The sequence below is a fragment of the Hippocampus guttulatus genome, chromosome 5 (genome assembly GCF_054856545.1).
Source record: "Hippocampus guttulatus isolate MCC_2025c chromosome 5, RoL_Hgut_1.0, whole genome shotgun sequence".
NCBI lineage: Eukaryota > Metazoa > Chordata > Actinopteri > Syngnathiformes > Syngnathidae > Hippocampus > Hippocampus guttulatus.
In genome coordinates, this window is record NC_141265.1 from 14,731,491 (window position 1) to 14,753,806 (window position 22,316).

Genomic DNA, 22,316 nt, shown 5'->3' on the forward strand with positions numbered 1-22,316 from the left:
CATTAAGTTCGTCGACTCTCAGGGCAAAGGTATCTGGTTTTAAACATACAATGTGCAATTGTCATTGTTTTATGTTGAGTTTTATAGTAAATTATCCGAGTTTAAACATCTTGAAGTCTTGTTCGGAAGATTTAGTCACTAAGGTGAGCTGCTGATTGTTGTGAAACGAGCCGAGTTGAATTCACTTCTGCTACAGTGTACCGACAACGCTCTTTCGTTTGCTTTTGCTCGAAGTTCTGCGATTCGGTTTTTGTCTGCTCAAGCCCATTTTGTAGCGTTTGCTCTCCCCAAACCTGCATTGTTTAAAACTTCGACTGGCAGGAAAGCAGTCCAGGATGCGCTACAAAAAAAAAGTGAAACTAAGGACTTTTTTCTATTCTCATAGCCGGGTGATTACAGTCATCTTGAGTACAAAATAGTTTAGAATAAAATGACAGTGCTGAATAGAGAAAGAGAGCAGAGCAGATTAAAAACGTCTGCCATCTTAATCCTCACTCTGCTATATCAAAATTCATCTGACGAAATGGCTCAACTGTAATGAGCCTTCAGGAAGAAGGAGGTGTGTGTGTGTGTGGGGGGGGGGGTATATTTGGTGAGTGGATTTATTCAAACCAAATACGCCCGATGAATGTTTTTCTATCATAATTCTTAATACCTGAATGTTTAAATCCCTTCCGGTTGTCACCAGTGTCCTGAAATGTTCCCTTTTTCTTTGTGTGTTTCCACCACAGGACATCCTGAGTCAGGGAAAGGCAAGTGCGTCCTCTGAAGCTAAGTACTCCACTGATAATACTGATAAAATTGCTGCAGTCATTTTAAGACGTTTAATTAACCGCTGACATTCAGGTTCACTTTAATTACTTCCTGAAAGCGAAATGAAAAAGGCACAGTCATAATTGAGTTCTGCACTGTAATAGCAGATATGCTTCATCCCAACATGACTGATTTAATGTACCTTCTGTACAAAGCCTGGAGGTCTGCTCTGCCTGCTCTTGGAATCCAGAGCATTAAGATCTCAGACTTTTTTAGTATGTATAAAACGTATTTAAACTGTAAAATTGCGTGTCATTTTGAGTGTCCTACTTTTTTTTTGTCTGTGGACATTTGGACACCTCTATAAAAGGGTGTGACCCTTATATTCGGACACAACTTTTGTTTTTACATGCATTTAAGTAATTTTTAGATACATTTCATTTTAATAAATGTTGCTGCTCTTTGAAAAATATTTTTTGTATCTATATTAAGTTGTAATTTTTGTACTTTTTTGTAGTTTTTCAAAATATTTGTTTTAATTTATTTTTAAGGACCCCTTTTTAGAATCCAAAATGATTGAAAATCACCATTCATTGATCGTGACACAGATTGATAGATATTTTTAAAATGAGTAAACAATCATTTTGAAAATAATTGTCATGTATATTGGACATTTTTGCCTTTTTAACCAATATTTGTGGTATTTTATTATAAATGTTATTTTTGCATTTTTTTAAACACTTCTAGTGGGAAAACTATTTTCCCTTTTTTATCACGATTTCCAAATATTTTCCTCATCAATATTATTGGAAAGAAGCAATAATATGACATCAATGCGTTCTTTTGTGTTTGACTTTTTCCAACTAATTGGCTTGGGGAATCATGTGCCTCTGCTACTTCATAATCAGGTACGTTGGATCCAGTTGGAAGTCAGATTACCAAATGTGCTTCCTTCTCTGATGAAAAGGTTAACGCTAATCCCCTCACAAACCCCACAAGGGCAATTGCTCCGATAATTAATTTGCATATGCAAGCTGTTTCTCTAATGAAGTGGGTATAAACTGTACTCAGGACGCTTTAGTAAATGTTTTGTGAACATAAAGCCAAACAGAGTTGAATTTCCTTTATGTGGAACTCTCATCTGACCTGTTCTATTCCTATCACCTGATTTTCAGTCTATTATCTTACCCTCGCCCTCCTACATCTCTTCTTCCCTGTCTGGCCTGCCTTTAAATTGCTTTACAGTGGCAGGGGATTTTTGTCTGCGGTGATAAGAAGGATGCAGACTGCCGGTTGTTTAACTTGTAGCTTTTTCCACATGCAAAATTTAAAAAAACGTATCGCTTTGGCATGTACAGGTGTCTTATGAACAAGAGGTGGGAAATGATTCAGCAGGTTGTCATTGCATTGTAGTTATATTAGTCAGTGCCTTTAATATTTTATGATGGCATCAATTGAATTTAAATGAATTGCGATGGAGAGCGGTCAAGTAGTGGCCAGTACGTTTGGAATCTCGGTTACTGTATATTCCCACATTCCAAAACAATGGCATCTCGAAATGTTCTGTATGTGTGAATAGTTGTTTGTCACAAAACCGCCAAGTGCCATTTAGACAATAGAACCACCCCTCGGATGCTGTGACTCATGGCATGCTTCAATGTTTTGCATTGCCTAACCTTGCCGCACCAAACAGCTCTTCTGCAAAACTCGTCGAAATTCAAGGTTTTAGTGTAGAAACAAAGAAGCATAAGCGGCTTAGGGTGGGTCCATCCCCGCTCTCCAGACCTGTGACGCTCTCTTACATAAGCCCGCAGAGCGCTGCTGTCTCCACGAGAGCAGGGAAATTGCATGGATTATTGATGCTCAAAGGCACATGCCAGCGACACACACACACACAAGCACGCCTTAAAATCTTCCAGGTGTCCAGGATATATAAGGGATTCCCTTCCCTTAATCAACTTTCGGCAGCTCCCTTTGATTTTGCTCACAGCGGGCACGCATGTATTTGTGACCGTCAAAGTCATCCCCGCTCGTATTAGCATAATCATGACATGTCCTCTTTGTCCCCGCTTGCTGTCATGACTGTTTTGCACAGAAAAAAAAGGGAGAGGAGGAAGGGCAGTGACATGCGGGAGAGTCACCTAAAAGCTTATTTGTACATTTTGGAAAACAAATAGATATAGGTAGATAATTTTTGTTTCTTTTTTTTTTTCTTCATGGCTTTTTTTTTTCTATTGCCAAGCCAGAGAAGCTGAAAATGGTCACATGGACATTACATACTTATCTTAAGAGCTATGATTCTAACACCTTTTATTCAAGCAAAAAGCCCACATATGCATTTAGATCATATTTGTAGTACTTTTTTAAAGGGCAGTCAACGTTTAGTGCATTAACTGAAAGAAAAGAAAAAAATAAATCGATATTCAAGACCTACATGTACGGCGTCGAGCTATTTCATAAACAAGATAGGAGCGCACGCCAGAGGTGCAGAGAAAATGGCACAATGTAAAAAAAAAACAACAACATTAAAATGGCAAAAACCCCAAAACAAAACACAAAACGGAGCCAGTTGTGTGAAACTTTTCTTTGTGTGTGTGTGTCTGTCTGTGTTACGCTGCCCTCCGGTGGCCAAGACGAACACGCCAGAAGGAGCAGCACAATGTCCAATGAATTAAAGCAAAAAGAAAAAAAATTGGGCAAAAATGTTTCATTCTTTACATTGTATATATTTCCATTACAGTGTGCTTTTACAAAGTGCAACACTATGTTGTGTTATTTTTCTTCACGTTACAAAAAGCGTGGTCACTAAACAAATTAGTCGTACCTCAACACCCAACGGAATGATCTAATTATCTCTGATTGAAGTTGATGAAAGCGGACATGTATTTTTTAACAACACTCTCATTCAATCTGCACCGGTGTACCCAATACTGTGACCACTGAGTGTAAGTGTCCCTCCGAGTCCGGGGATGCCACAGTGTGCTCCTTAGCAACTGTTTCCAGGGCTACAAACTTGGTCCCTGCCTCACCCCCCCAACCCCTGAACCTGCCTCCATAATAAGTCACCGATGCCCCTTTGCTTCATTTGTGTCCACCTCCTAAAGCCTGCCGATCACGTGCAATGTCATACAAGTATCATGCAATTATAAGGTGATGATTCTGATCAATATGACATCACCGTGCCATCGCTGTGCCCGCAAGCCGGTCAGTCCTTCTACTTTCATCAAGTATTGACTCACCGTTCAATGAATCATTGTCCTATATGGGAAGCAGTTCCGTAAACAAGGGAACAGATACAGTAAAGCACGCATGGGTACACCGAGACATGCAATGCAAGCCTCGGAGCGACACAAGGATCTATTTATATCTCTCCTAAAAATAGGCAATCTTCTCCATAGAAACATGAAATCCATCTCGGGGGCGAATTATTCTCAAGATGCTGCCGCTCCACATGTGTGTGCGTACGTGTTATTTTACGTGGACCTTATGTGTGTTCTGCTAATTCTTCCAGGAGTGGGAGCAAATGAGCATCATTGCAGCCGTGAGCCGCTTTATTGGGGGAATCTCCGCTCTGACGCTCAGCAGGAAGCAGGCAGGATATGACCGTCCTTTCATCATCGTCACTCTACACACACTTACACACTGAGATGGGACGTGTTTGAAGCCGAGTGTGCCTGTTTGTTTACAGGAGCAAAAAGTAAGAAGTGTTTGGCTAACTACTAAATACGGTAGGTGAGTCTTGATGGGGGGGGGGGGGGGGGGGTCACCGACCTTTTTGCTAGTGAGAGCTACTTCTTGGCCACTGATGAGTGTGAAGGACGACCCGTTTGACACATACTATTAAAATAAGAAATGTGCTCAAATGACCTTTAATCATTATATGTTATGATTTAATCATTAATTATATTATTTTAATGTGATGACAACACCCCCCCCCTCCAAAAAAAAGCTAATTGTCATATGTGAGTATCCTCCCAACCTTACTGTTTTTCGACAAAATAAATAAATAAATAAACCGATACATCAATAATAATTACATCATCAGTTAAACTTTGAGTGCGCTCAAGCCCCTCCGGGAAATACGTCAAGAGCTTTTGCGGCAAACGAGACACCGTTTTATTTTGACAGATGGTGTTTCCTCATTGATCCTGCAGGCTATTTACATATCTCGACTCTTCATTATTCAATCAATAGGATGTGTGAGCAGACTTGACCCGGCTTGATTCCTACTTTATATCTCGGCTAAGGTCATCTAAATGGATCCAGTTCCTCATTGAGTAAAAAAAAATCTCCAGTTGAGTTTTAATTGCATTTTTTACTCCTCGCTCTCATGGCAATCACATACTGTAATCGAATATAATACACACACGCATTCATGCACACACACGCTCGGGATCTCCCTCTCTCGGACATGCTGAAATCGGCTGCGGTGGTCACACAGGAGAGAATATCTGAAGAAACGTAAGCACTGCTGCCCAGTCTGCCTTTCTAAATACTGCCTAACACCCAGAGTTCCTCTATTTGAACTTAAATTGGGACATTGAATGCATCATCATATTCATCGCAGGTCTTTGAAGTACCGCCTCAGATAGATAAACGAGCTGCATTCTTCAAAGAAGTTTGCTGTTCGCCGTTGCACAATTATCGCACCATGCAGTGGCAGCATTCAACGAGACTGCTTTTACAAAGGTGGTAACTTTTGAGGGACACCGTCAAAGGTGTTCATTTTGCATCGTCTTGATGTCGGACTGTATTGTATGTGATAAGTGAATCAAATAATCCGTTAAGTGGTCGAAGGCAGAACATTATTTATTTTATTTATTTTTAAGGAGCAATAATGTGCAACAGATATATATATATTTTTAGATTGCAGGTCTCCGTCACCCCTAACTTGAAATTTTAGGGGCACAAATAGAAAATTTAAAGGTGCACAGTGAATCGATTTATTAATATTCCCATTTCTAGTCTGTTTTACTGTTGCTGAGTTGAAAAAAAAACAAACAGCAAATTTAATAGTTTCACATGTGCGAGGAGATGAAAAATGTATCAAATTTTAGGGGGCCAAAATGCATGGCAGTTATTGAAGCATTGAAAAATTGGAGTGCAAACTCTACTTCACCCATTTTGAGTCTCTGTGAAGGCAAAATCTCCTTTGATACATCGCTGAGAAGGGTGTTGTTAAAACCTGCCAAATTTGAATGATAAAAAATAAGATAAAATAAGGCTTCGAAAATAATGAAAAATCAAGCCTCCACTCTCCTAAACTGTGGGGGCGTGAGCTCAATATACTGAAACTACACCATGCTCGACTCCCAATCAAAACCTCTGCTACAACCTGAAAAAAAGGAATGCTGTTTTGCCTAGAATCTTTATGCCGACACATTACTAAATCTTTGAGCCGCAAATATTCATCCACTTAAAGCCTCCGGTGGCTGGAGTATATCTTATTGTGTCGCTGCAAAAACAAGGCACTCTAAAGCTGCCACATTGACCAAAAGCCCTGGTCCACGTGCTGGCTATCAAGAATTAAAAAACATTTTAAAAAATCCCCTTCTTGCCATTCTCATACCTGTAAACTCATACGGTTTAGCCATAGTTCATACGGATTTTGTGGTGAATCTTACGTATATGACCGTATCGCACAAATCATACGGATTCTGAAAATCTCCGGGGGTTTTTTTCCTTCCCCCTAACAGGCAGTTCCGTTTGCTTTTGCCCAGAATGGTGCTAGTCTACTCGAATGTTTTCATTTCTGGTAACTTTCCACGGTATGTCTAACCAGACATTGTATTATGGAGATCTACAATAAATATCATTGAAAGTTTCGTGGGGTTTTTTCTGCCGTTATTTTGACATATAAAATGCTTTGGTATGTTATAAGGATTTTTTGCTCTTTATAAGGATTTTTTTTTTGGTAGTTTATACAGGTTGGCGCTCCGAAAAGTTGACAGGTATGCATTCTGCCTTTCTCTTCATTATTAACGTGCACTCAGGGCGGATAACAAGACACTTTAAAGCTGCTACGCCGGTGGAATTAGCGTTTTTCAGAGTTTTGGCATGGCTAGCCAATCTAAGTGCATGTCGCAATCGCACCGGATTATACCACGGATGCAGATGAAGGCGCTCAAGTTCTTAAATTGTGGGGAAAGGGGGACTCATGTCTGATCGGGCAATGTGTCACTGGGCACCTTTTGAGCTACTGGATTCACTCAAAGGGCGCACATATACGCACTCTCTTTCCACATTATGTTTCCATAAATGTGTCCAAATGCAATCTGCTGATATGTAGTGGTGTGAAACCTCTTAAGGTGATGTTACAGAGCTTTTGCACATTGCGACCGCAGTCCGCCTGTTGACTCCACATTTCTGCATCATTAGGCTCCCCACTGATGAAAATCCACGCATGCACACCACTCCCGCCCCCTCTCTCTCTCATTGTGGATGTGTGTGTGTGTGTACTGTGTTGCATTCCTTCGCATCCACTCCGCTGGCGCGTCAGTCGGAGGTTGTGGTGCGCGCAGAGAGGACACGCGAGCAGGACCACCGCGGACAAGCATCATGCAGGTAAGATGACTTTAAATGTCTCGCATATATGTCAATCAGATGTACAGATTTATTTTTATGTATATATTTTTTTGCGGGCGACAAGAAAAAAAAAGTACCGTTGCAGGCACGGTTCTACCAAAGTGTTCATTTTGAGTGTTCTTTCGCATTTGATGACTTGTGAGGTGAAGTTATGCAATTACAATGGTTGATGAGTCGCTCGGCGGCGGCAGCGCTGCTGCACTCAAACCCCGCAGACGCTTTTCCAGCAAGTGTCACTTGGCATCTTCCTCTCTTGCTTCACACTCCTCCTCCTCGTTAGTCTTCACTTTCTTCTCTCCTGGTTGGGTTTGACTTAAAAATCTAGAAACAGCCGATTGTGTCGTGATGCGGAGAAAAAATAAGCGGCCATTAGACAGTAAAGTTAACCCCCCCCCCCCCCCCCCCACAAAGTGACTTTCAACACCTTTGCAAGGAGAATTGCTCATTAAAACTGCAGGGACTAAAGCATCTGTACTCCAAGGCATCAACCAGTGACCGCCGCCGATAAGACATATAAATTACATTTAGTCTCGTCTGAGGTCAGATCTTTAATGCACGCTTAATGTCGGCAGTGCTCAGTTGTGGGAATAAGAGCGGGATGATGAGGAGGCGCATTTCCAGTAATTGATGCTCTTCAAGTGGAGAGATGGCCGCACCGTCATGTGCACTTTCTTCATTGGCCCGCTCATCAGACTGCAGACTATTGTAGTTCTTGTCGGTGAAAGTGGATCCGTGAATTAAGATCGCCGACTCACTATGTGCACATTGTCCCGCAGGCTGTTACCTTCACCCAATCGAAACACTTGTTAAGTCCAACACCAGTTGTTGCCGTCAGCACAGAGTAGCTGTCCGTGAATTGCCGGACATGACATGTAACACTTTGAGTAATGAAGATGGAGCTCCACTTTGCACCGCTGCCCTTGTTCCTCCGCAGGTAGAAACCTTTTGCGACCAGCGACAGAAGATTAGCTGAAGCTAACAACGCAGGGGGTAACCACCGTACCGATCCACAACGAGCGCATTTTTTCATATTCGCTTTATCTTTTGCCAGCAGACGTGCGAATTGTTTGAGGTCAAGAGGCTGATAACATTTAATTAGCAGTTAGTCAACTTTAAGCACCAAACTTCAATGCAAAGTCATAAAGTGAGCTTGTCTGTTCAAAACGCAGGGCTAGATTTTTTGGACCGGCGCGTTATGTGGCGTTAACCTGTGCAGAAGCGCGTTAGACCGTTGTTGGTAATTCCGCAGATGGGTGCCACCTGGTGCATAAAAAAATAAAAAAGAAAGGACAGTTTGTGCCGTTGTGGGCGTGAACACAGTCAACTGTACTTGCGGTTCCTCTTGATTTAAATGTGGCATACAGACATCTCGCATGGCAACACGTCTGTGTGGAAAGGATGCACTGGTAAACAAGTATCCTGATATAACAGAAAGGATGTGATAACCGCTGGCGACTCAAATATGTCCACAGACCCGATGCGTGATCGTTTATTCACCCCACCCCGTTCCTCCCTTCCAATGTGCCAGCCAGTCAAGAGGCTTTAAAAACCGTGATGATAATAACATGAGCACTTTCAATGAATTTATTTCTTTCAGGATTGAGAGGGTTTGATTCCGGCCTTTGTGAGATTTATGAATGAAATACGACCACCAAAAATTGGCGAGTATTTGACTGCTTGCACCTCGATCAAATGCACCAAATATACGTTAGAGCAGCTGCACCAGTATTTAGATGTGTCCGAGCAGGCGTTTCTTCAGTCTGACTTTCTGCCACCAATTTGTCCGTTATTATTTAAAAAAAAAAAAAAAAAAGAACAATACTGAAGATTGCTATTATCCTTATTTAATAAATTATTACGAAAAATTGTTTTGCTTTTTAAAAAAAAAAGTAAATTATGATTACATATCTCAAGGAATTACTGTATTTGAGTTAGTTCAGAGCATCCACTGTACTTTTGGGGTTTTGGGCTCCCTCAAACTTGTAAACATTCATTTTGTGGCAAATCTTCAGTTCGGATTGACATTGCCAGCATGGTACTCATTGAACAAAGTTTCTTGTTGTGGCTGTTGTTGACGGTGGCATCAAAGCATCGTCATCAAATGTGCTTCTATTTCATAAGCCCTCAACCAAAGCCGAGCATGAGTTCATCCTCTTACTGCTGCTTTCTGCTCTGTCTGTGTATGTGTGTGTGTGTGTGTGCGCGCGCGCATGCGAGCCAGATAAAAGTCTATTCACTGAGCCAAAGAGGCAGATTGTTGTCCCAAAATAATTAAAATAAGTCAGCAATCTGCCCCGTCGCCAAATGTTTAAAATAAAAGCGAGAAGGGCACAGGTTTGCTGACAATGACAGTTGTTTTCATGTCTTTCAGTGACAGTGCCCGCACGGCGCCGTATCAGGAGCAATTATTTTTCTCGCCACAGAAGCACATGGAGAATTTCTGGATGGCGTGTTATTTTAAGATCAAAGCAGAATGAAAATGTGAATTTCTGACAATAGAATAAAATATTGATGGAATTATCTGTGCAGTTATCACAGCACCGTTGCTTCATAGTTCAAAAGTCGTCTATTTATGCCCTGTGCGTGGCTGGAGACCAGTTCTGGGTGGACAGGCATCCATCCATCCATTTTCCGATCCGCTTATCCTCACAAGGGTCGCGGGGCGTGCTGGAGCCTATCCCAGCTGTGTTCGGGCAGTAGGCGGGGGACACCCTGAACCGGTTGCCAGCCAATCGCAGGGCACACACAGACGAACAACCATTTACGCTCACACTCACACCTCGAGACAATTTAGAGTGTTCAATCAGCCTGTCGCGCATGTTTTTGGAATGTGCGAGGAAACCGGAGTACCCGGAGAAAACCCACGCAGGCCCCCGGGAGAACATGCAAATGGACAGGCATTACTGCGATAATTTGATGGCCTTGCCTGAGCAACAAATCACTTACGGAGCCTCCGATCAGATTGCTCTGATGTCACTCTCTGGCAGGCGTATTTGCTTGTTTTCACTGATGAATCATTATATTGTAAAAATCTCTCTAAACTAGACGAATTAACACCTCCCACAATTAGAAAAAGCCCTTTGCCCTTCGGAGGAAACAGGTGGTAACTATGGTTACCTGCATTCATAGATGCTATTGTCAGCATGCAGACATATAAAAAAACAAAACAATCTATTTCAAAGCTCCTTTGAACTCACCCTTGCGAACAACAACAGCAGCACCGACGAAAGCAAGTAAACCTTGACGAGTATAGAGACTTCCTGCACTTCCTTCCTTCTCTACACGTAAATATGCAGTATTAAAGGTGATCTGAAATACCATGTGACCCTTTTCGGAACATATCAGTGAGTATTAACACACCCCATTCCAAAGAATCATCACTCAGGATACTAATTTTGATACACTCAACAGTCAGGCTTTTGGTAACTTTGATTATATGGGAGAAAAAACAACAACCCCCCCAATGCGGCCTGATTATCAGTATGTGTGCAGCCCTTGTTTGCGTTTTTAGACCTGTGTGCATGCTGGACTTTAAGGGAGTGATGTTCACAGCAGAGCCAGCACGCCAATTTAGAGAAGTCAGACACAAGTCTGCAGGCCGGTATTGATGCAACACACACACACACACACACACACACACACACACTCACACACACACACACACACACCCTAACCTCAGTGAACCCATCCATCTATACATCCATTTTCTGATCCGCTTTATCCTCACAAGGGTCGCGGGGGGGGGGGGGGGGGGGCTGGAGCCTATCCCAGCTGTCTTCGGGAAGTAGGCAGGGGACACCCTGAACCGGTTGCCAGCCAATCGCAGGGCACACAAAGACGAACAACCATCCGCGCTCACACAATTTTGAATGTTCAATCAGCCTGCCATGCATGTTTTTGGAATGTGAGAGGAAACCGGAGTACCCGGAGAAAACCCATGCAAGCAAAGGGAGAACATGCAAACTCCACACAAGAAGGCCGCAGCTGTAATTGAACACTGCACCTCTGCACTGTGAGGTCGACGCGCTAACCGCTCGCCCACCGAGCCGCCCCTCAGCGAACCCTTTTACAGCAAATTTGAAAGAATCTCCCGTCATGTGTAAACTATGTGTCCTCGCTACATGAGTGCAGGGCATCACATTGCACCTCACACAATGTCGAACGGAGTCACCTGTTCAATAGGTGTTGTGATTCGTAACGTTAGACTCATTGAATTTTTTAACAGGCCGTAACCGTACCCAGGCTTGGCCATCAAACGCCTCTGTCACAATTTCAACGCGGTCCAGCAGGATGCTGAGCAGCTTTTTTTTTTTTTTTTTTAATGGGGGGGGGGGGGCATCAGGTGTCTTTTTTTTTTGTCAATGTTGAGTGGTTTGGGTCGCGGGCGTGCTGGACCCTATCCCAGCTGTCTTCGGGAAGTAGGCAGGGGACACCTTGAACTGGTTGCCAGCCAATCGCAGGGCACACAACGACTTCACACTCACACCTCAGGACAATTTGGAGTGTTCCATTGAAAATGCAAACTCCACACAGGAAGGCCGAAGCCGGAATCGAACCCTGCACCTCTGTACTGTGAGGCGGACGTGCTAACCTGTCGCCTACCGTGCCGCCCTGCGCAGTGCAGAAGGACACAAATGAAGCTCACAAGGCACTGAGAGTTGATATCGACCCTGAAGTCAAAAAAGAGCGGCGAGGTGAAGCAACTGTAAAAATATCAATCTCTAATCAATGAATGCGTAGACGGTCTTGGTTCGGAGCGGTCGATGCGGTCCAAACAAGACAAGTGACAACGTCTGATGACACGATGCCGATGTGCACACGTTTTCTGCAGTGAGGAGGAGCGGATAATTGAAACATGCCTCCTCGATTGCCCCGAGAGGATTAATTCTTCCTCCACATGAGGGCTCACACGTCAATATAGTATCCTCTCTCTCTCTCTCTCTCTCTCTCCCTCTCTCCCTCTCCCCCCCCCCCCTCCCCTCTCTCTCTCTCTCTCACACACACAGAGCTTGGCTTCCATATGGACGAAGCCTTCCTCCTCCCTCTGATTCGCACCGACAGCCACACTGACTGAGAGCGCAAGCTGTCCGCACACAAATAGTATCAGCTCTCCAACATCAACACGCGCTCCCGTTTTGCTGCCTTTTATATCGCAGCCATACAGTGTAATATTTATTACACGGAGGCCATTCCATTGGGTTGCACTTGAACAAACCAATTCAATTCACGCTTGTGAAAGAAAAACATCTCTGTTGTTCCTTTTAGCAGTCGGGATGTTTTTTTGGCCTACTTCTTCGAAAACGTGGACCTCTTCCATGAATATCGTTAGCATTAGCATTTCGTACAACAGCTCAACAAATCATTGCGCTTTACAAAAGCAGTAGTTTGTTCTTTACGCTTAGCTTTAACTTAGCATGAGGAGTTGTTCATAAATCCTGCGTCTCTACCAAGAGATGGTTACTTAAACACTTAGCTGGGAAGTTTTTGCTTCTCACCATCATCTTATCTCCATGCTCTTGGATGTATGAATGTGCGTGTAGATGCACGTACAGTATGTGGTCGCCTTGTTGTCCGGACTTTTCTCTGCGAGCCGACTTATAGTGCGGAAAATACGGTAGTCCTTAGAAGTTCAATTAACACAGGGGTTGTGTTAATTGAATTTGGCTCACATATGTCGACTCAACACCCCCCCCCCCCCCCGCCCCCAAAAAAAGTGTAATGGTGGGACTACTTCTAGATCAGGCACATCATCCTCAACATATTTCACTGTTCGTAACATTATCAGAAAGACACAAGTGGAGCATGAGTGATGTAGAATCTTCCTTGGACCTGCTGAATGTTAATGACACATCTTTTATTAATGGAGGCTCTCGTGCACTAATGTCTCTCACTCTTTACATCACTTCCCTCTTCATTAACGCTTTTTCCAACTCTACTCTGTCACCACTACCACAGTCAAGTTCAGCTCAGCCTCCACAATACTCTCTTTTCCTCTTATCTGCCTCCATTTTCCCTCTTCGTCAATTGAAATTTGCATTCTCCCAGACCAATCTTGCACTTGTCAATGCAGCTGAGGCCTCCTGCTTCGGATTAAATGCTCAAGACTTTGAGGAATATGGAAATTGTGCAGGGGGAAAAAAAATGTAACTGCGTGTAAAATAGAATTTCACCTTGAGGGACATCAAACGATTTCTTCATGCGATATGCAAATTAGCTTGAATACTGATCAATCTGAAGAAGATTTCAATATGTACGTTACGTAAGATTCAGAAAGAAGGTGTATATGACCACTCCCCCCGCCTTTTAAAAAAAAAAGTATTTATTTTGTTGCTGCTCTGTTTACTCTGAGCCTGATATGCATATGTTCAACCATATAGGGCATGTGAGTTAATATGTATGAGATGTGCACACATTACGAAAGAGAAGTGCCGCCCTATGACAAAGCTAGCTGAAGCATTCAAGGTGTGTGCATGTGTGTGCGTGTGTGTGTGTGTGTGTGTGTGTGTTTGCTGGTATTCCTGTCGCTTACTTTGTGTTATGATGAGATCTTAGTGTTGATTCACTGACGCGGTAATGCACATGGCCAAGTAAGAACGCATTAAGTGACTGAGGTTCCTCGCTGAGCAGTGTGTTAACAGTCTAAGTCCCGTCGCTTGGCCTGCTCAGCGGTGCGTGAACAAGCCGCTAATGTAGCAAAGAATTTCCCTGCGTTCAAAACAAAGTCTGCCTGCAGCTGTTAGTTTGGGGGATATTCCTCTCTAAAGACATGTCACAGTCGGATTCATTCCCCCCCACTCACCTCCCCCCAATGTGGCTCCTCTGGGCAGGAACTATGTTGATGAGGGAATCAACGGATGAATGCAATTCTTTGTTACGTAGGACTCAAGTGTGCGTGGCATATTTATTTATAGGATGTTATGACACCGCATTGCATAGCTTGACTTGACTTTCAAGCAGTGGTGTCATGGTCACGTTCGGGAAGCACACATCACAGATTTTTCTGTGGAATACTGTCACGGAAATCCCTGCTGTATCACAAAAAACGGCAGTTTATAATAGGGGCTGAACTAATCTGCATCGACCTAAAATGCTTGAAGTCAACGACAAAGTACAGTAATAACTTTGCACGTGTTTTTGCATTCCATCTTCCAATCAGCCGACGTACAGAAGACCTTCGAGTCTGTCTGTTGCCGTCACTAGACCATAACGCTCTCTTGATAAATAATCTTCAACTTAACTTCCACCACATTATAGTCAACTACAAGAAGTGTTTAGGTTTCCCACCCTTATTATATAGCAATTATTTATGTGTTCAGTGCCAGGAGAAGAGTCGGACACATATATACACACACGACCAAAGTCATGCAGGTCCTGCTGTCAGCCACAGCTCACGTCTAGACGCTCACACACGTTGGCATCACATTTCTGTACATTTGATATGATGTGCTTCCGTTTTTTTGGTCGTCAAACACATTTAAAATGTGTTTAAAAAAAATGTGTGTTTTAATAAGTTTCAATGACACGGTGACTGACTGGTTGGCACATCCACCTCACAGTGCGAAGGTGCAGGGTTCGATTCCGGCTCCGGCCTTCCTGTGTGGAGTATTACATGTTCTCCCCATGCCTGTGTGGGTTTTCTCTGGGTACTCCGGTTTCCTCCCACATTCCAAAAACATGCATGACAGGTTAACGGTACATTCTAAATTGTCCCAAAGTGTGATGTGAGCGTGGATGGCTGTTCATCAATGTTTGCCCTGCGATTGGCTGGCAACTAGTTCAGGGTTTGGACACATCATGAACTAGGCGCCTACTGCCCGTAGACAGTGGGGATAGCTTCCCGCACACCCGCAACCCTCGTGAGGATAAGCGGATTCGAAAATGGATGCAAGGATGTATAGCAGATGCGTTTGGAAAATATAAACAGGGGTTCACTGTACTACTATTAAGCTAACAAGTAAATTTATATGAATGTTGTTGACCTTAATTACCCTGTGCGGGATCCCAATCGCGATGCTATCAAATGTTAAAGTTGCAAATCGATTTTGCGACGGATTTGCGGACGGTTTTCAATAAATGGATCAAGACATCTAACTTCCAGCATGCCGGTGTTGACGGCATTGTGGTCTTTATGTTGAACTCATTCAAATTTGTCCGACCAAATTAACGACACTGAATCTTGATCCCTTTGTTTCCCTTGCAGTGTGAAACAAGCGTTTCCATATCTTCATCGCCACGCAGCCGTCCTCTGCTTGTCCTTTGCTCTTCGTCTCGGATAAGGCCGGGGATTCATTATGCTAATTGCCTTCAGTGATTCCAGGAACGCCGGCAGACCTTCTAGCCCTCTCCGCGCCTTTTCTCTCTCTTCCTGTTTTCTCTCTCTCCCGCTCTTGGTCTCTCTCTGTCTCTCTCTTTCTCTTTCTCCCTCTCCCCCTTCGCACGGCCGTACACCCGTGAGATCAAATGGTTGTTTTGAAATCCCCCATGGTCTCGCTCCAGCTCCTTCTGTTATGCTTTGCATTCTTCTCCTCTGTTTGTTCTGCGCTCATCACATTTACCCGCACGGCTGCTTCAGTAAATACTTGTACATGCATTTTTGTTGGTGTATTTTATGTCTTCTCAGAAGAGCAATGGAGCTTCCCGGAGTTTCACTGAGAAAGAGCTTGTGGATAATTCGTATACATTGCAAAGTAAATATCAAGTGAACGCTTGTTTGGCAGTGCTCAACGCAATGAATTTAAATGAAGTGCGTTAAAGCTACACAGAGCTAATTGGAGCAGATGAAAAGATGCTTACGCCCGTCTGAAATGATCACAGGTGCCCTTATGCGGATTTATTTACATTTAAAGACAGGAGGTGATATTCGACACATGCTTGGTCAACGGAGACGCGTGGAGGCGTCTGTGGCTGTCACGTGTCAACACATGTACTATACTTGCCCACGTGTGACCGCATCGATCAGGAATGCGATACAGTAGTGCCGTTCTAGAGTAGCTGATTGCACTTTGGAAGGTTCCGCTCTATAAAACATGAGAAGATGTATATGATGATTGATGCTGATTGCGGTTGTACGTTGAAGTGGTGTAGAGCTGCACTGGACTGTACTACTTATTGAAATACTATGTCTGTAGGCTGAGTAAAAGGCAAACATACAGCCATGTTTTTTTTTTGGCCATTGACAATGGCCATTTTATTGTCAGTGTTAAAAGATGCCCATTCTAAGCAAAATTACTTCAGATACGACATGTACTGTTTGGCCTGCAGCCGAACTGTAACAAGTTTTTTTCCCAAGAATTTGTGAAATAACCTCAGATTAGAGATTCATTTTAAAACTCTTTCATGGTTAATTTGAAAAGTCTTCTCCTTGGCTTCACCATTTCCATTGCATTTAACCTGAGAGCGCTCTCTGTATCTCTCCTCTGCATCACTCATCCTTCCCCCATATTCCCTGCAGACTGATGGTAAAGTGGTCGACGGCAGCCTACTGGGAGATGCCAATGGCGTGGAGCCCGCGCCAGGGCGAGGGAAGGATTCTGGGAAGTGGCAGAAGCCACGATTCTCTCGCAAAGCTCTGATGAAGTGCTGCCTGGTCAAATGGATCATCGCTAGCACGCAGCCTCAGGACAAAGGTGAGAGAGAGAGACAGAGTTGGATTTGCGTATGTGGATGAACTGGTTTCGGGAGAAATGATTGCACAACAACTGTGACCAACCTTAATCCAGTTGATCAGATTATTGATTTGCTGGATCTCTACCAACCTCCCGGGTCGCACAGGAGGGCAGTGACTCATTGTGCTGCTCAGCACTCCCCAGAGTCAAGCACCTGGATATCACTCATTTATATGCCCGTTTATCATAGTGACTGCACTGCTACTTCAACACCCCATCATTTATTTGCTCATAAATTCAAAAAGTGACATTTACTGTCAGGGCGCTCAGTTTATTGCACCCACCTTGGTCTCCAGTGCTTGGTTATCTCAGTGCGCCCCCTAGTGGTGCCAAGAATGCAGTCACTCTTGCTTCCTATTCTTTTTAAATGAGAGGGAGATAATTTTTTTTCTTCATAATCTACTTTTAAAAAGTTCTCAAGTGTCTGAATGGCATGTCTGTGACGTGCTGTTGTAAGAAGCACCGCAAGTTTTTTTTTTTTTATGCGTTCTCCATCGATCGGTACCGGTACTGGAGGAGTGCCCTTGGACATCGATGCTGGCCATACATCGACATATCATTATTTTTTATTAGTTATTGATCGATTGAATCAATAATAATTAAATAACTACGTTTTTTTCCTCTCAAAAACCCAATTCCCTTTTAGTTTTTATTCAGGTTTGAATGTTATATATTAATAAACTTAAGTCAACAGTCTCAAACTTGGGCCTTAAACTGGACAGTGATTTCAAACTCGATCGGCAAATTGGTGCCGTTGTTAAATCCAGCTTCTTTCACCTTAGACAGCTGGCCAAAATAAAACCTCTCCTCTCACATGAACACTTTGAGACAGTAATTCATGCCTTTGTCAGATCCCGGCTCGATTACTGCAATGCCCTTTACTTTGGAGTCCGCCAGTCCTCCATTAAGCTGGTCCAGAATGCCGCTGCTCGCCTCTTGACTGGTACTCGTAAGAGGGAGCACATAACTCCTACTCTGGCATCCCTTCACTGGCTCCCCATTCATTTTAGCGTTATTTTCAAGATCCTCTTATTTGTTTTCAAATCTCTGAATAATCTCGCGCCACCTTACTTCTATGAGCTCATCCGCCCCTACACACCTGCCAGGTGTGCTCCTGCTCAGGTCTGTGGACCAGACATTATTAGAAGTACCAAGAACTAAACTGAGGCTCAGAGGGGATCGAGCCTTTTCTGTTGCTGGTCCCTCTCTCTGGAATGACCTCCCACTGAACATTCGGCAAGCCTCCTCGCTGCCCATCTTCAAAACTCACTTGTATTCTTTGGCATTCGACTCAGCATGACTTAGATTTGTTCTTGGTTTTACTGTTTGGTGCTTTCTACCGCCTTTATTACCGATTTGTCTTACTGTTTATTGTGCATGTTAAATTGCTCCATGTACAGCACTTTGTATGCAGCGATGGCTGTTTGAAGGTGCTCTATAAATACAGTTGACTTGACTTAAACTTAGATTCGTTTTTCGCTGGTGCACGTCATCTCTGGTCGTCGCTGGAGAATTACGTCAACACCCGACAGGTAACAGAAAATGAATCAACATTAAGAAAAATAATAATAATGAATCAACATAGAACATAGCAGCGAGCAGGAAGTCAAAGAAAGGCATTTGTTTCAATGGAAACACTGGATTTCGCAAGGAGATTGTCTTAACAAAACGGTAAGTGTATAGCCTTTTCAAATGCAGAGTGAAATGTAACGCTAACACAACTATTTGTTGACGAGAGCAAAAATGGATTTTGCTGCCGTATTTATTCAAAAACTTGATCATTCTGTAAATCGCGTGCTCAAATAGTTACTTATTATTGTGGAGCACGCAGTGAAGTATCTTGGTGCCAGTCCATGTAGACCTGGTGATATTTTTGAAAAATAAAATGAAAAATTGTTTGATGTTAACATACAGTCGTTCCATGATACAGAAGAATCACAGCAGCAGGTTAATGAGATGTGAAAATATCAAAGTTTAATACCTGCGTACATGTTTTTGCTCCACAAAAAAGAAAATGTTGAATCATTTTCGGATACATGAAGCACTCTATTGAAAAGGTTTGTTTACAATACATAGAGGTTTTAATGCATTAAACATCTTATTATGATAGTTAAAGTAAGATACTGTATAAAAAGAGAACTCGATTGTTCTGTTTCAATTTGTTTATGCTAGAATATTAAGAGAACTAACCTTTATCGTATCAAATTGTGTCGCTTTGTATCGAATCGTTTGGCCTAATATCGATACGTATCGTATCGGTCAAAAACGTATTGTTACACTCTTAGTTAAAATGTACAAACCTTTTTTTATCTGACTGGGTACTCCAAACCTCTGATCCGAGAATCATACACTCCGTTCTAAACCTGACTGGAAGTTTTTTTTCCTTTAATATGGTCTTTCACGCAGTTTGAACTTTCCCTCTGAGGAAAGGCTCCTTCGGGTCTTTTTGTGCACCTTGTGAGCAAATCAAAAGTAACAGAGAGCACTACTTTGATTGGAAGTTCAGCTCACACAAGACACTCAGTGGGAGAAAGTGCAGCCGGACTGTGATTCCTTCCCAGGGGTGGTGTGGAAATTCAGCGTTGTTTTCGGGTGAGTCCTCTCCGTGGTAATGACTAGCAACTAAAAATAGCAGCATTGAGATGGAGATGTGTATTGAATGGTGGGAGGTGGGGGGTGGCAGACAGCAGTGGCTGTTTGCACTCGATATTTGTGAGGTTGAAACAGGTTGTGGGGTTACAGGTGTAGAGAATATCAAGGAGCAGTCTCTAAGAGAAAGTAGTGGCTAGCTGGGAACATTACAATGGAAATGGTGTGAGTCTTGTTCAGCTTTATTATGTGTAGCGGCAACTTAATATCCTTTTGTCGCTACGTCAGCAGGGCATGCAGGTTTTTGACTCGTGCTTTTCTTCGACGGGCTTTTCCTTTCCAAGACGACGACAAGGAATACACGAGGCCGCCATCGTTGATCCCAAATAAATGATTCGCTTTATTTTCTTGAACACAAATTAAGGCTTTATCAAAATGAAAAAAATAAAACTTCTACAATACACTTAAACGAAATACGAAATCGGTTCACATGAAGTACGAAATAAGCAAACACGAAGTACGGTCAAAAAAAGGTGTTGCTCCATGCCCTACTGTCTTCCTAATCATGCTTACATAAATCAAGCCTCTTAACAGACTAAAAACAGGACAACCAATGGAGCCCAGATACTTCGATATTCTTAATAAATTTGTTCTAAAATAAAATATCAAATATAAACCAAACTGCTTGCATCTATTAAATTCGAATTATTCAAAAGGCTACATCTATAGTTTAACCCAATTTTCCTTATGGCTCTAACATTCCGGCCCCTAATTGTCTTTGTGAACATAAACAATTACCAAATTAGTGAATCAGAGCCATGAGCTGCAAAAGCAAATAACAACAATGAATTGTTCAAGAATGTCCATTGTACAAATAACTCTTCCCGTCACGTCAGGAACTCTTTTCTTAATGTCCAAAAACAAAAAAGGTTGGAGTCAGAGGTTACCAGCACATGACTCACCGGTGGAGACCAGCCTTTACCGCTGTCTCATGAAAGTGACAAACAAAATTTCACATGTCCCCTTCAACCAACAAACAAAGTTTGGTTACAGGACGCAAGAACACGCCACTGCTGGTTTTCACTCTGGCTTGGCGTACTTGTCCTTTAACGTCCTTAATAGTCTCGACTACACGTCCCATCATCCATGAATTTCGTGGTGCTGAGTCGTTCACAATGAGGACGATGTCGTCTTCATTAATATTCCTCTGTGGACGAGACCACTTTTGTCTCTTTTGTAAGTCCGGTAAGTACTCTTTAGTCCAGCGACGCCAGAATAAGTCCGCAAGATACTGGACCTGGCGCCATCTGTGTCGAGAGTAGACATCCTTCCTGTCAAATAATCCTGGAGGCAATGATGTTTTGGCCTTCATCAGCAATAGATGATTGGGGGTCAACGCTTCCAAGTCATTTGGGTCTGTAGAGATTCTTGAGATGGGACGACTATTTATAATAGCCTCGACTTCACACAGTAGGGTATGCAGTCCTTCCTCATCCACTGCTTGCTGGTGTAGTATTGAACTGAGAATTTTCCTCAGTGTCCTTATCTGCCTTTCCCATATTCCTCCAAAATGGGAAGCGTAAGGAGGGTTGAATATCCATGTGATGCCTTTTTGCAACATGACACTTTGAATCATTGTGTTGTCTAAGGACTGCACTGTTTCTCTGAGTTCTCTTTCAGCACTGACAAAGTTTTTTCCATTGTCAGAACGTATCAACTTGACTTGTCCTCTTCTTGCTATGAACCTGCGTAGCGCATGAATACAGGAATCTGTGTCTAATGAATTTGCCACTTCGACGTGTACAGCTCTCACTGTCAAGCAAGTAAAAATTACACCGTATCTTTTCACCATGGCCCGACCTCTCTTGATTTCAAATGGACCAAAGTAGTCCACACCAACACTTGTGAAAGGTGGTTCATCTGGTGTAAGTCTCTCACTGGGAAGGTCCGCCATGAGCTGACTTTCTGGTTTTCTATGGTGACGTCTGCAGGTTACACACCGGTAAAGTACTTTCCTGACAGCTGCATGGGATTTCAATATCCAATACTTCTGCTGAACCTCTGCCAAAACATGGTTTCTACCACTGTGTCCAAGCTTTTCATGAACAGATTTAAGGATAAGAGTGGTGATGTGCAAATCACTGGCCAAAATTACAGGATGCTTTGATTCCTCTTGCATTGATGCTTTGTTCAATCTGCCACCCACTCTAAGAACGCCATCTTGGAAAACTGGTGACAGCCGGTAGAGAGAGCTATCCTTTGAAACAAGCTTTCCCTCTCCAAGCATAGCAATTTCTTTGGAGAACCTGGCTGCTTGACTGAAGCATAGAACTGCCCTTTCAGCTTCTTCCATGTCACCTACAGAGAGGGGTTTTGTGTGAAACTTTGTCTTGAAGTCTCTCATTTGTTTTTCAAGCCTTTGACTGTCTACATTTTCTTCTTCAGAAGATGTCAATTCCTTTCTTTTTGAAGAGAAGAGTTTCAGTATCTGTTTCAATCTAAGGATCCATGCAACTGCTCGCTTTAGTCGATACCAGCTTGAGTAATGGTGAATGAGTTGATGTGTCACGTTGATGCTTTCCTCTGTAGCAGATGCATATACTGATACTTCTTTCACCTCAGGATCGTTAGTGATAGCTTGGTGAACATTGTCTGGCACTGCTGGCCACTCAGACTCCGGCTTTGATATGAAGTCTGGACCCATGATCCATGTCTCTGCCTTGA

General features: G+C 42.9%; 1 protein-coding gene across 3 annotated transcripts in view; it reads left to right on the forward strand.

Moving 5' to 3' along the window:
• The first annotated feature begins 6,415 nt into the window (after positions 1-6,415).
• Positions 6,416-22,316, forward strand: part of kcnip3a (Kv channel interacting protein 3a, calsenilin) — a 38,422-nt gene continuing 22,521 nt past the window's right edge. For 2 of the 3 annotated variants that reach the window (XM_086111685.1, XM_086111686.1), the window contains exons 1-3: positions 6,416-7,317; positions 15,539-16,025; positions 16,790-16,964. In XM_086111685.1, coding sequence (XP_085967811.1) covers positions 15,630-16,025; positions 16,790-16,964 — 571 coding nt within the window. In that variant the 5' untranslated portion in view covers positions 6,416-7,317; positions 15,539-15,629. The remainder of the gene's footprint in view (positions 7,318-15,538; positions 16,026-16,789; positions 16,965-22,316) is intronic. The other variant, XM_086111687.1, reaches the window with a different exon arrangement.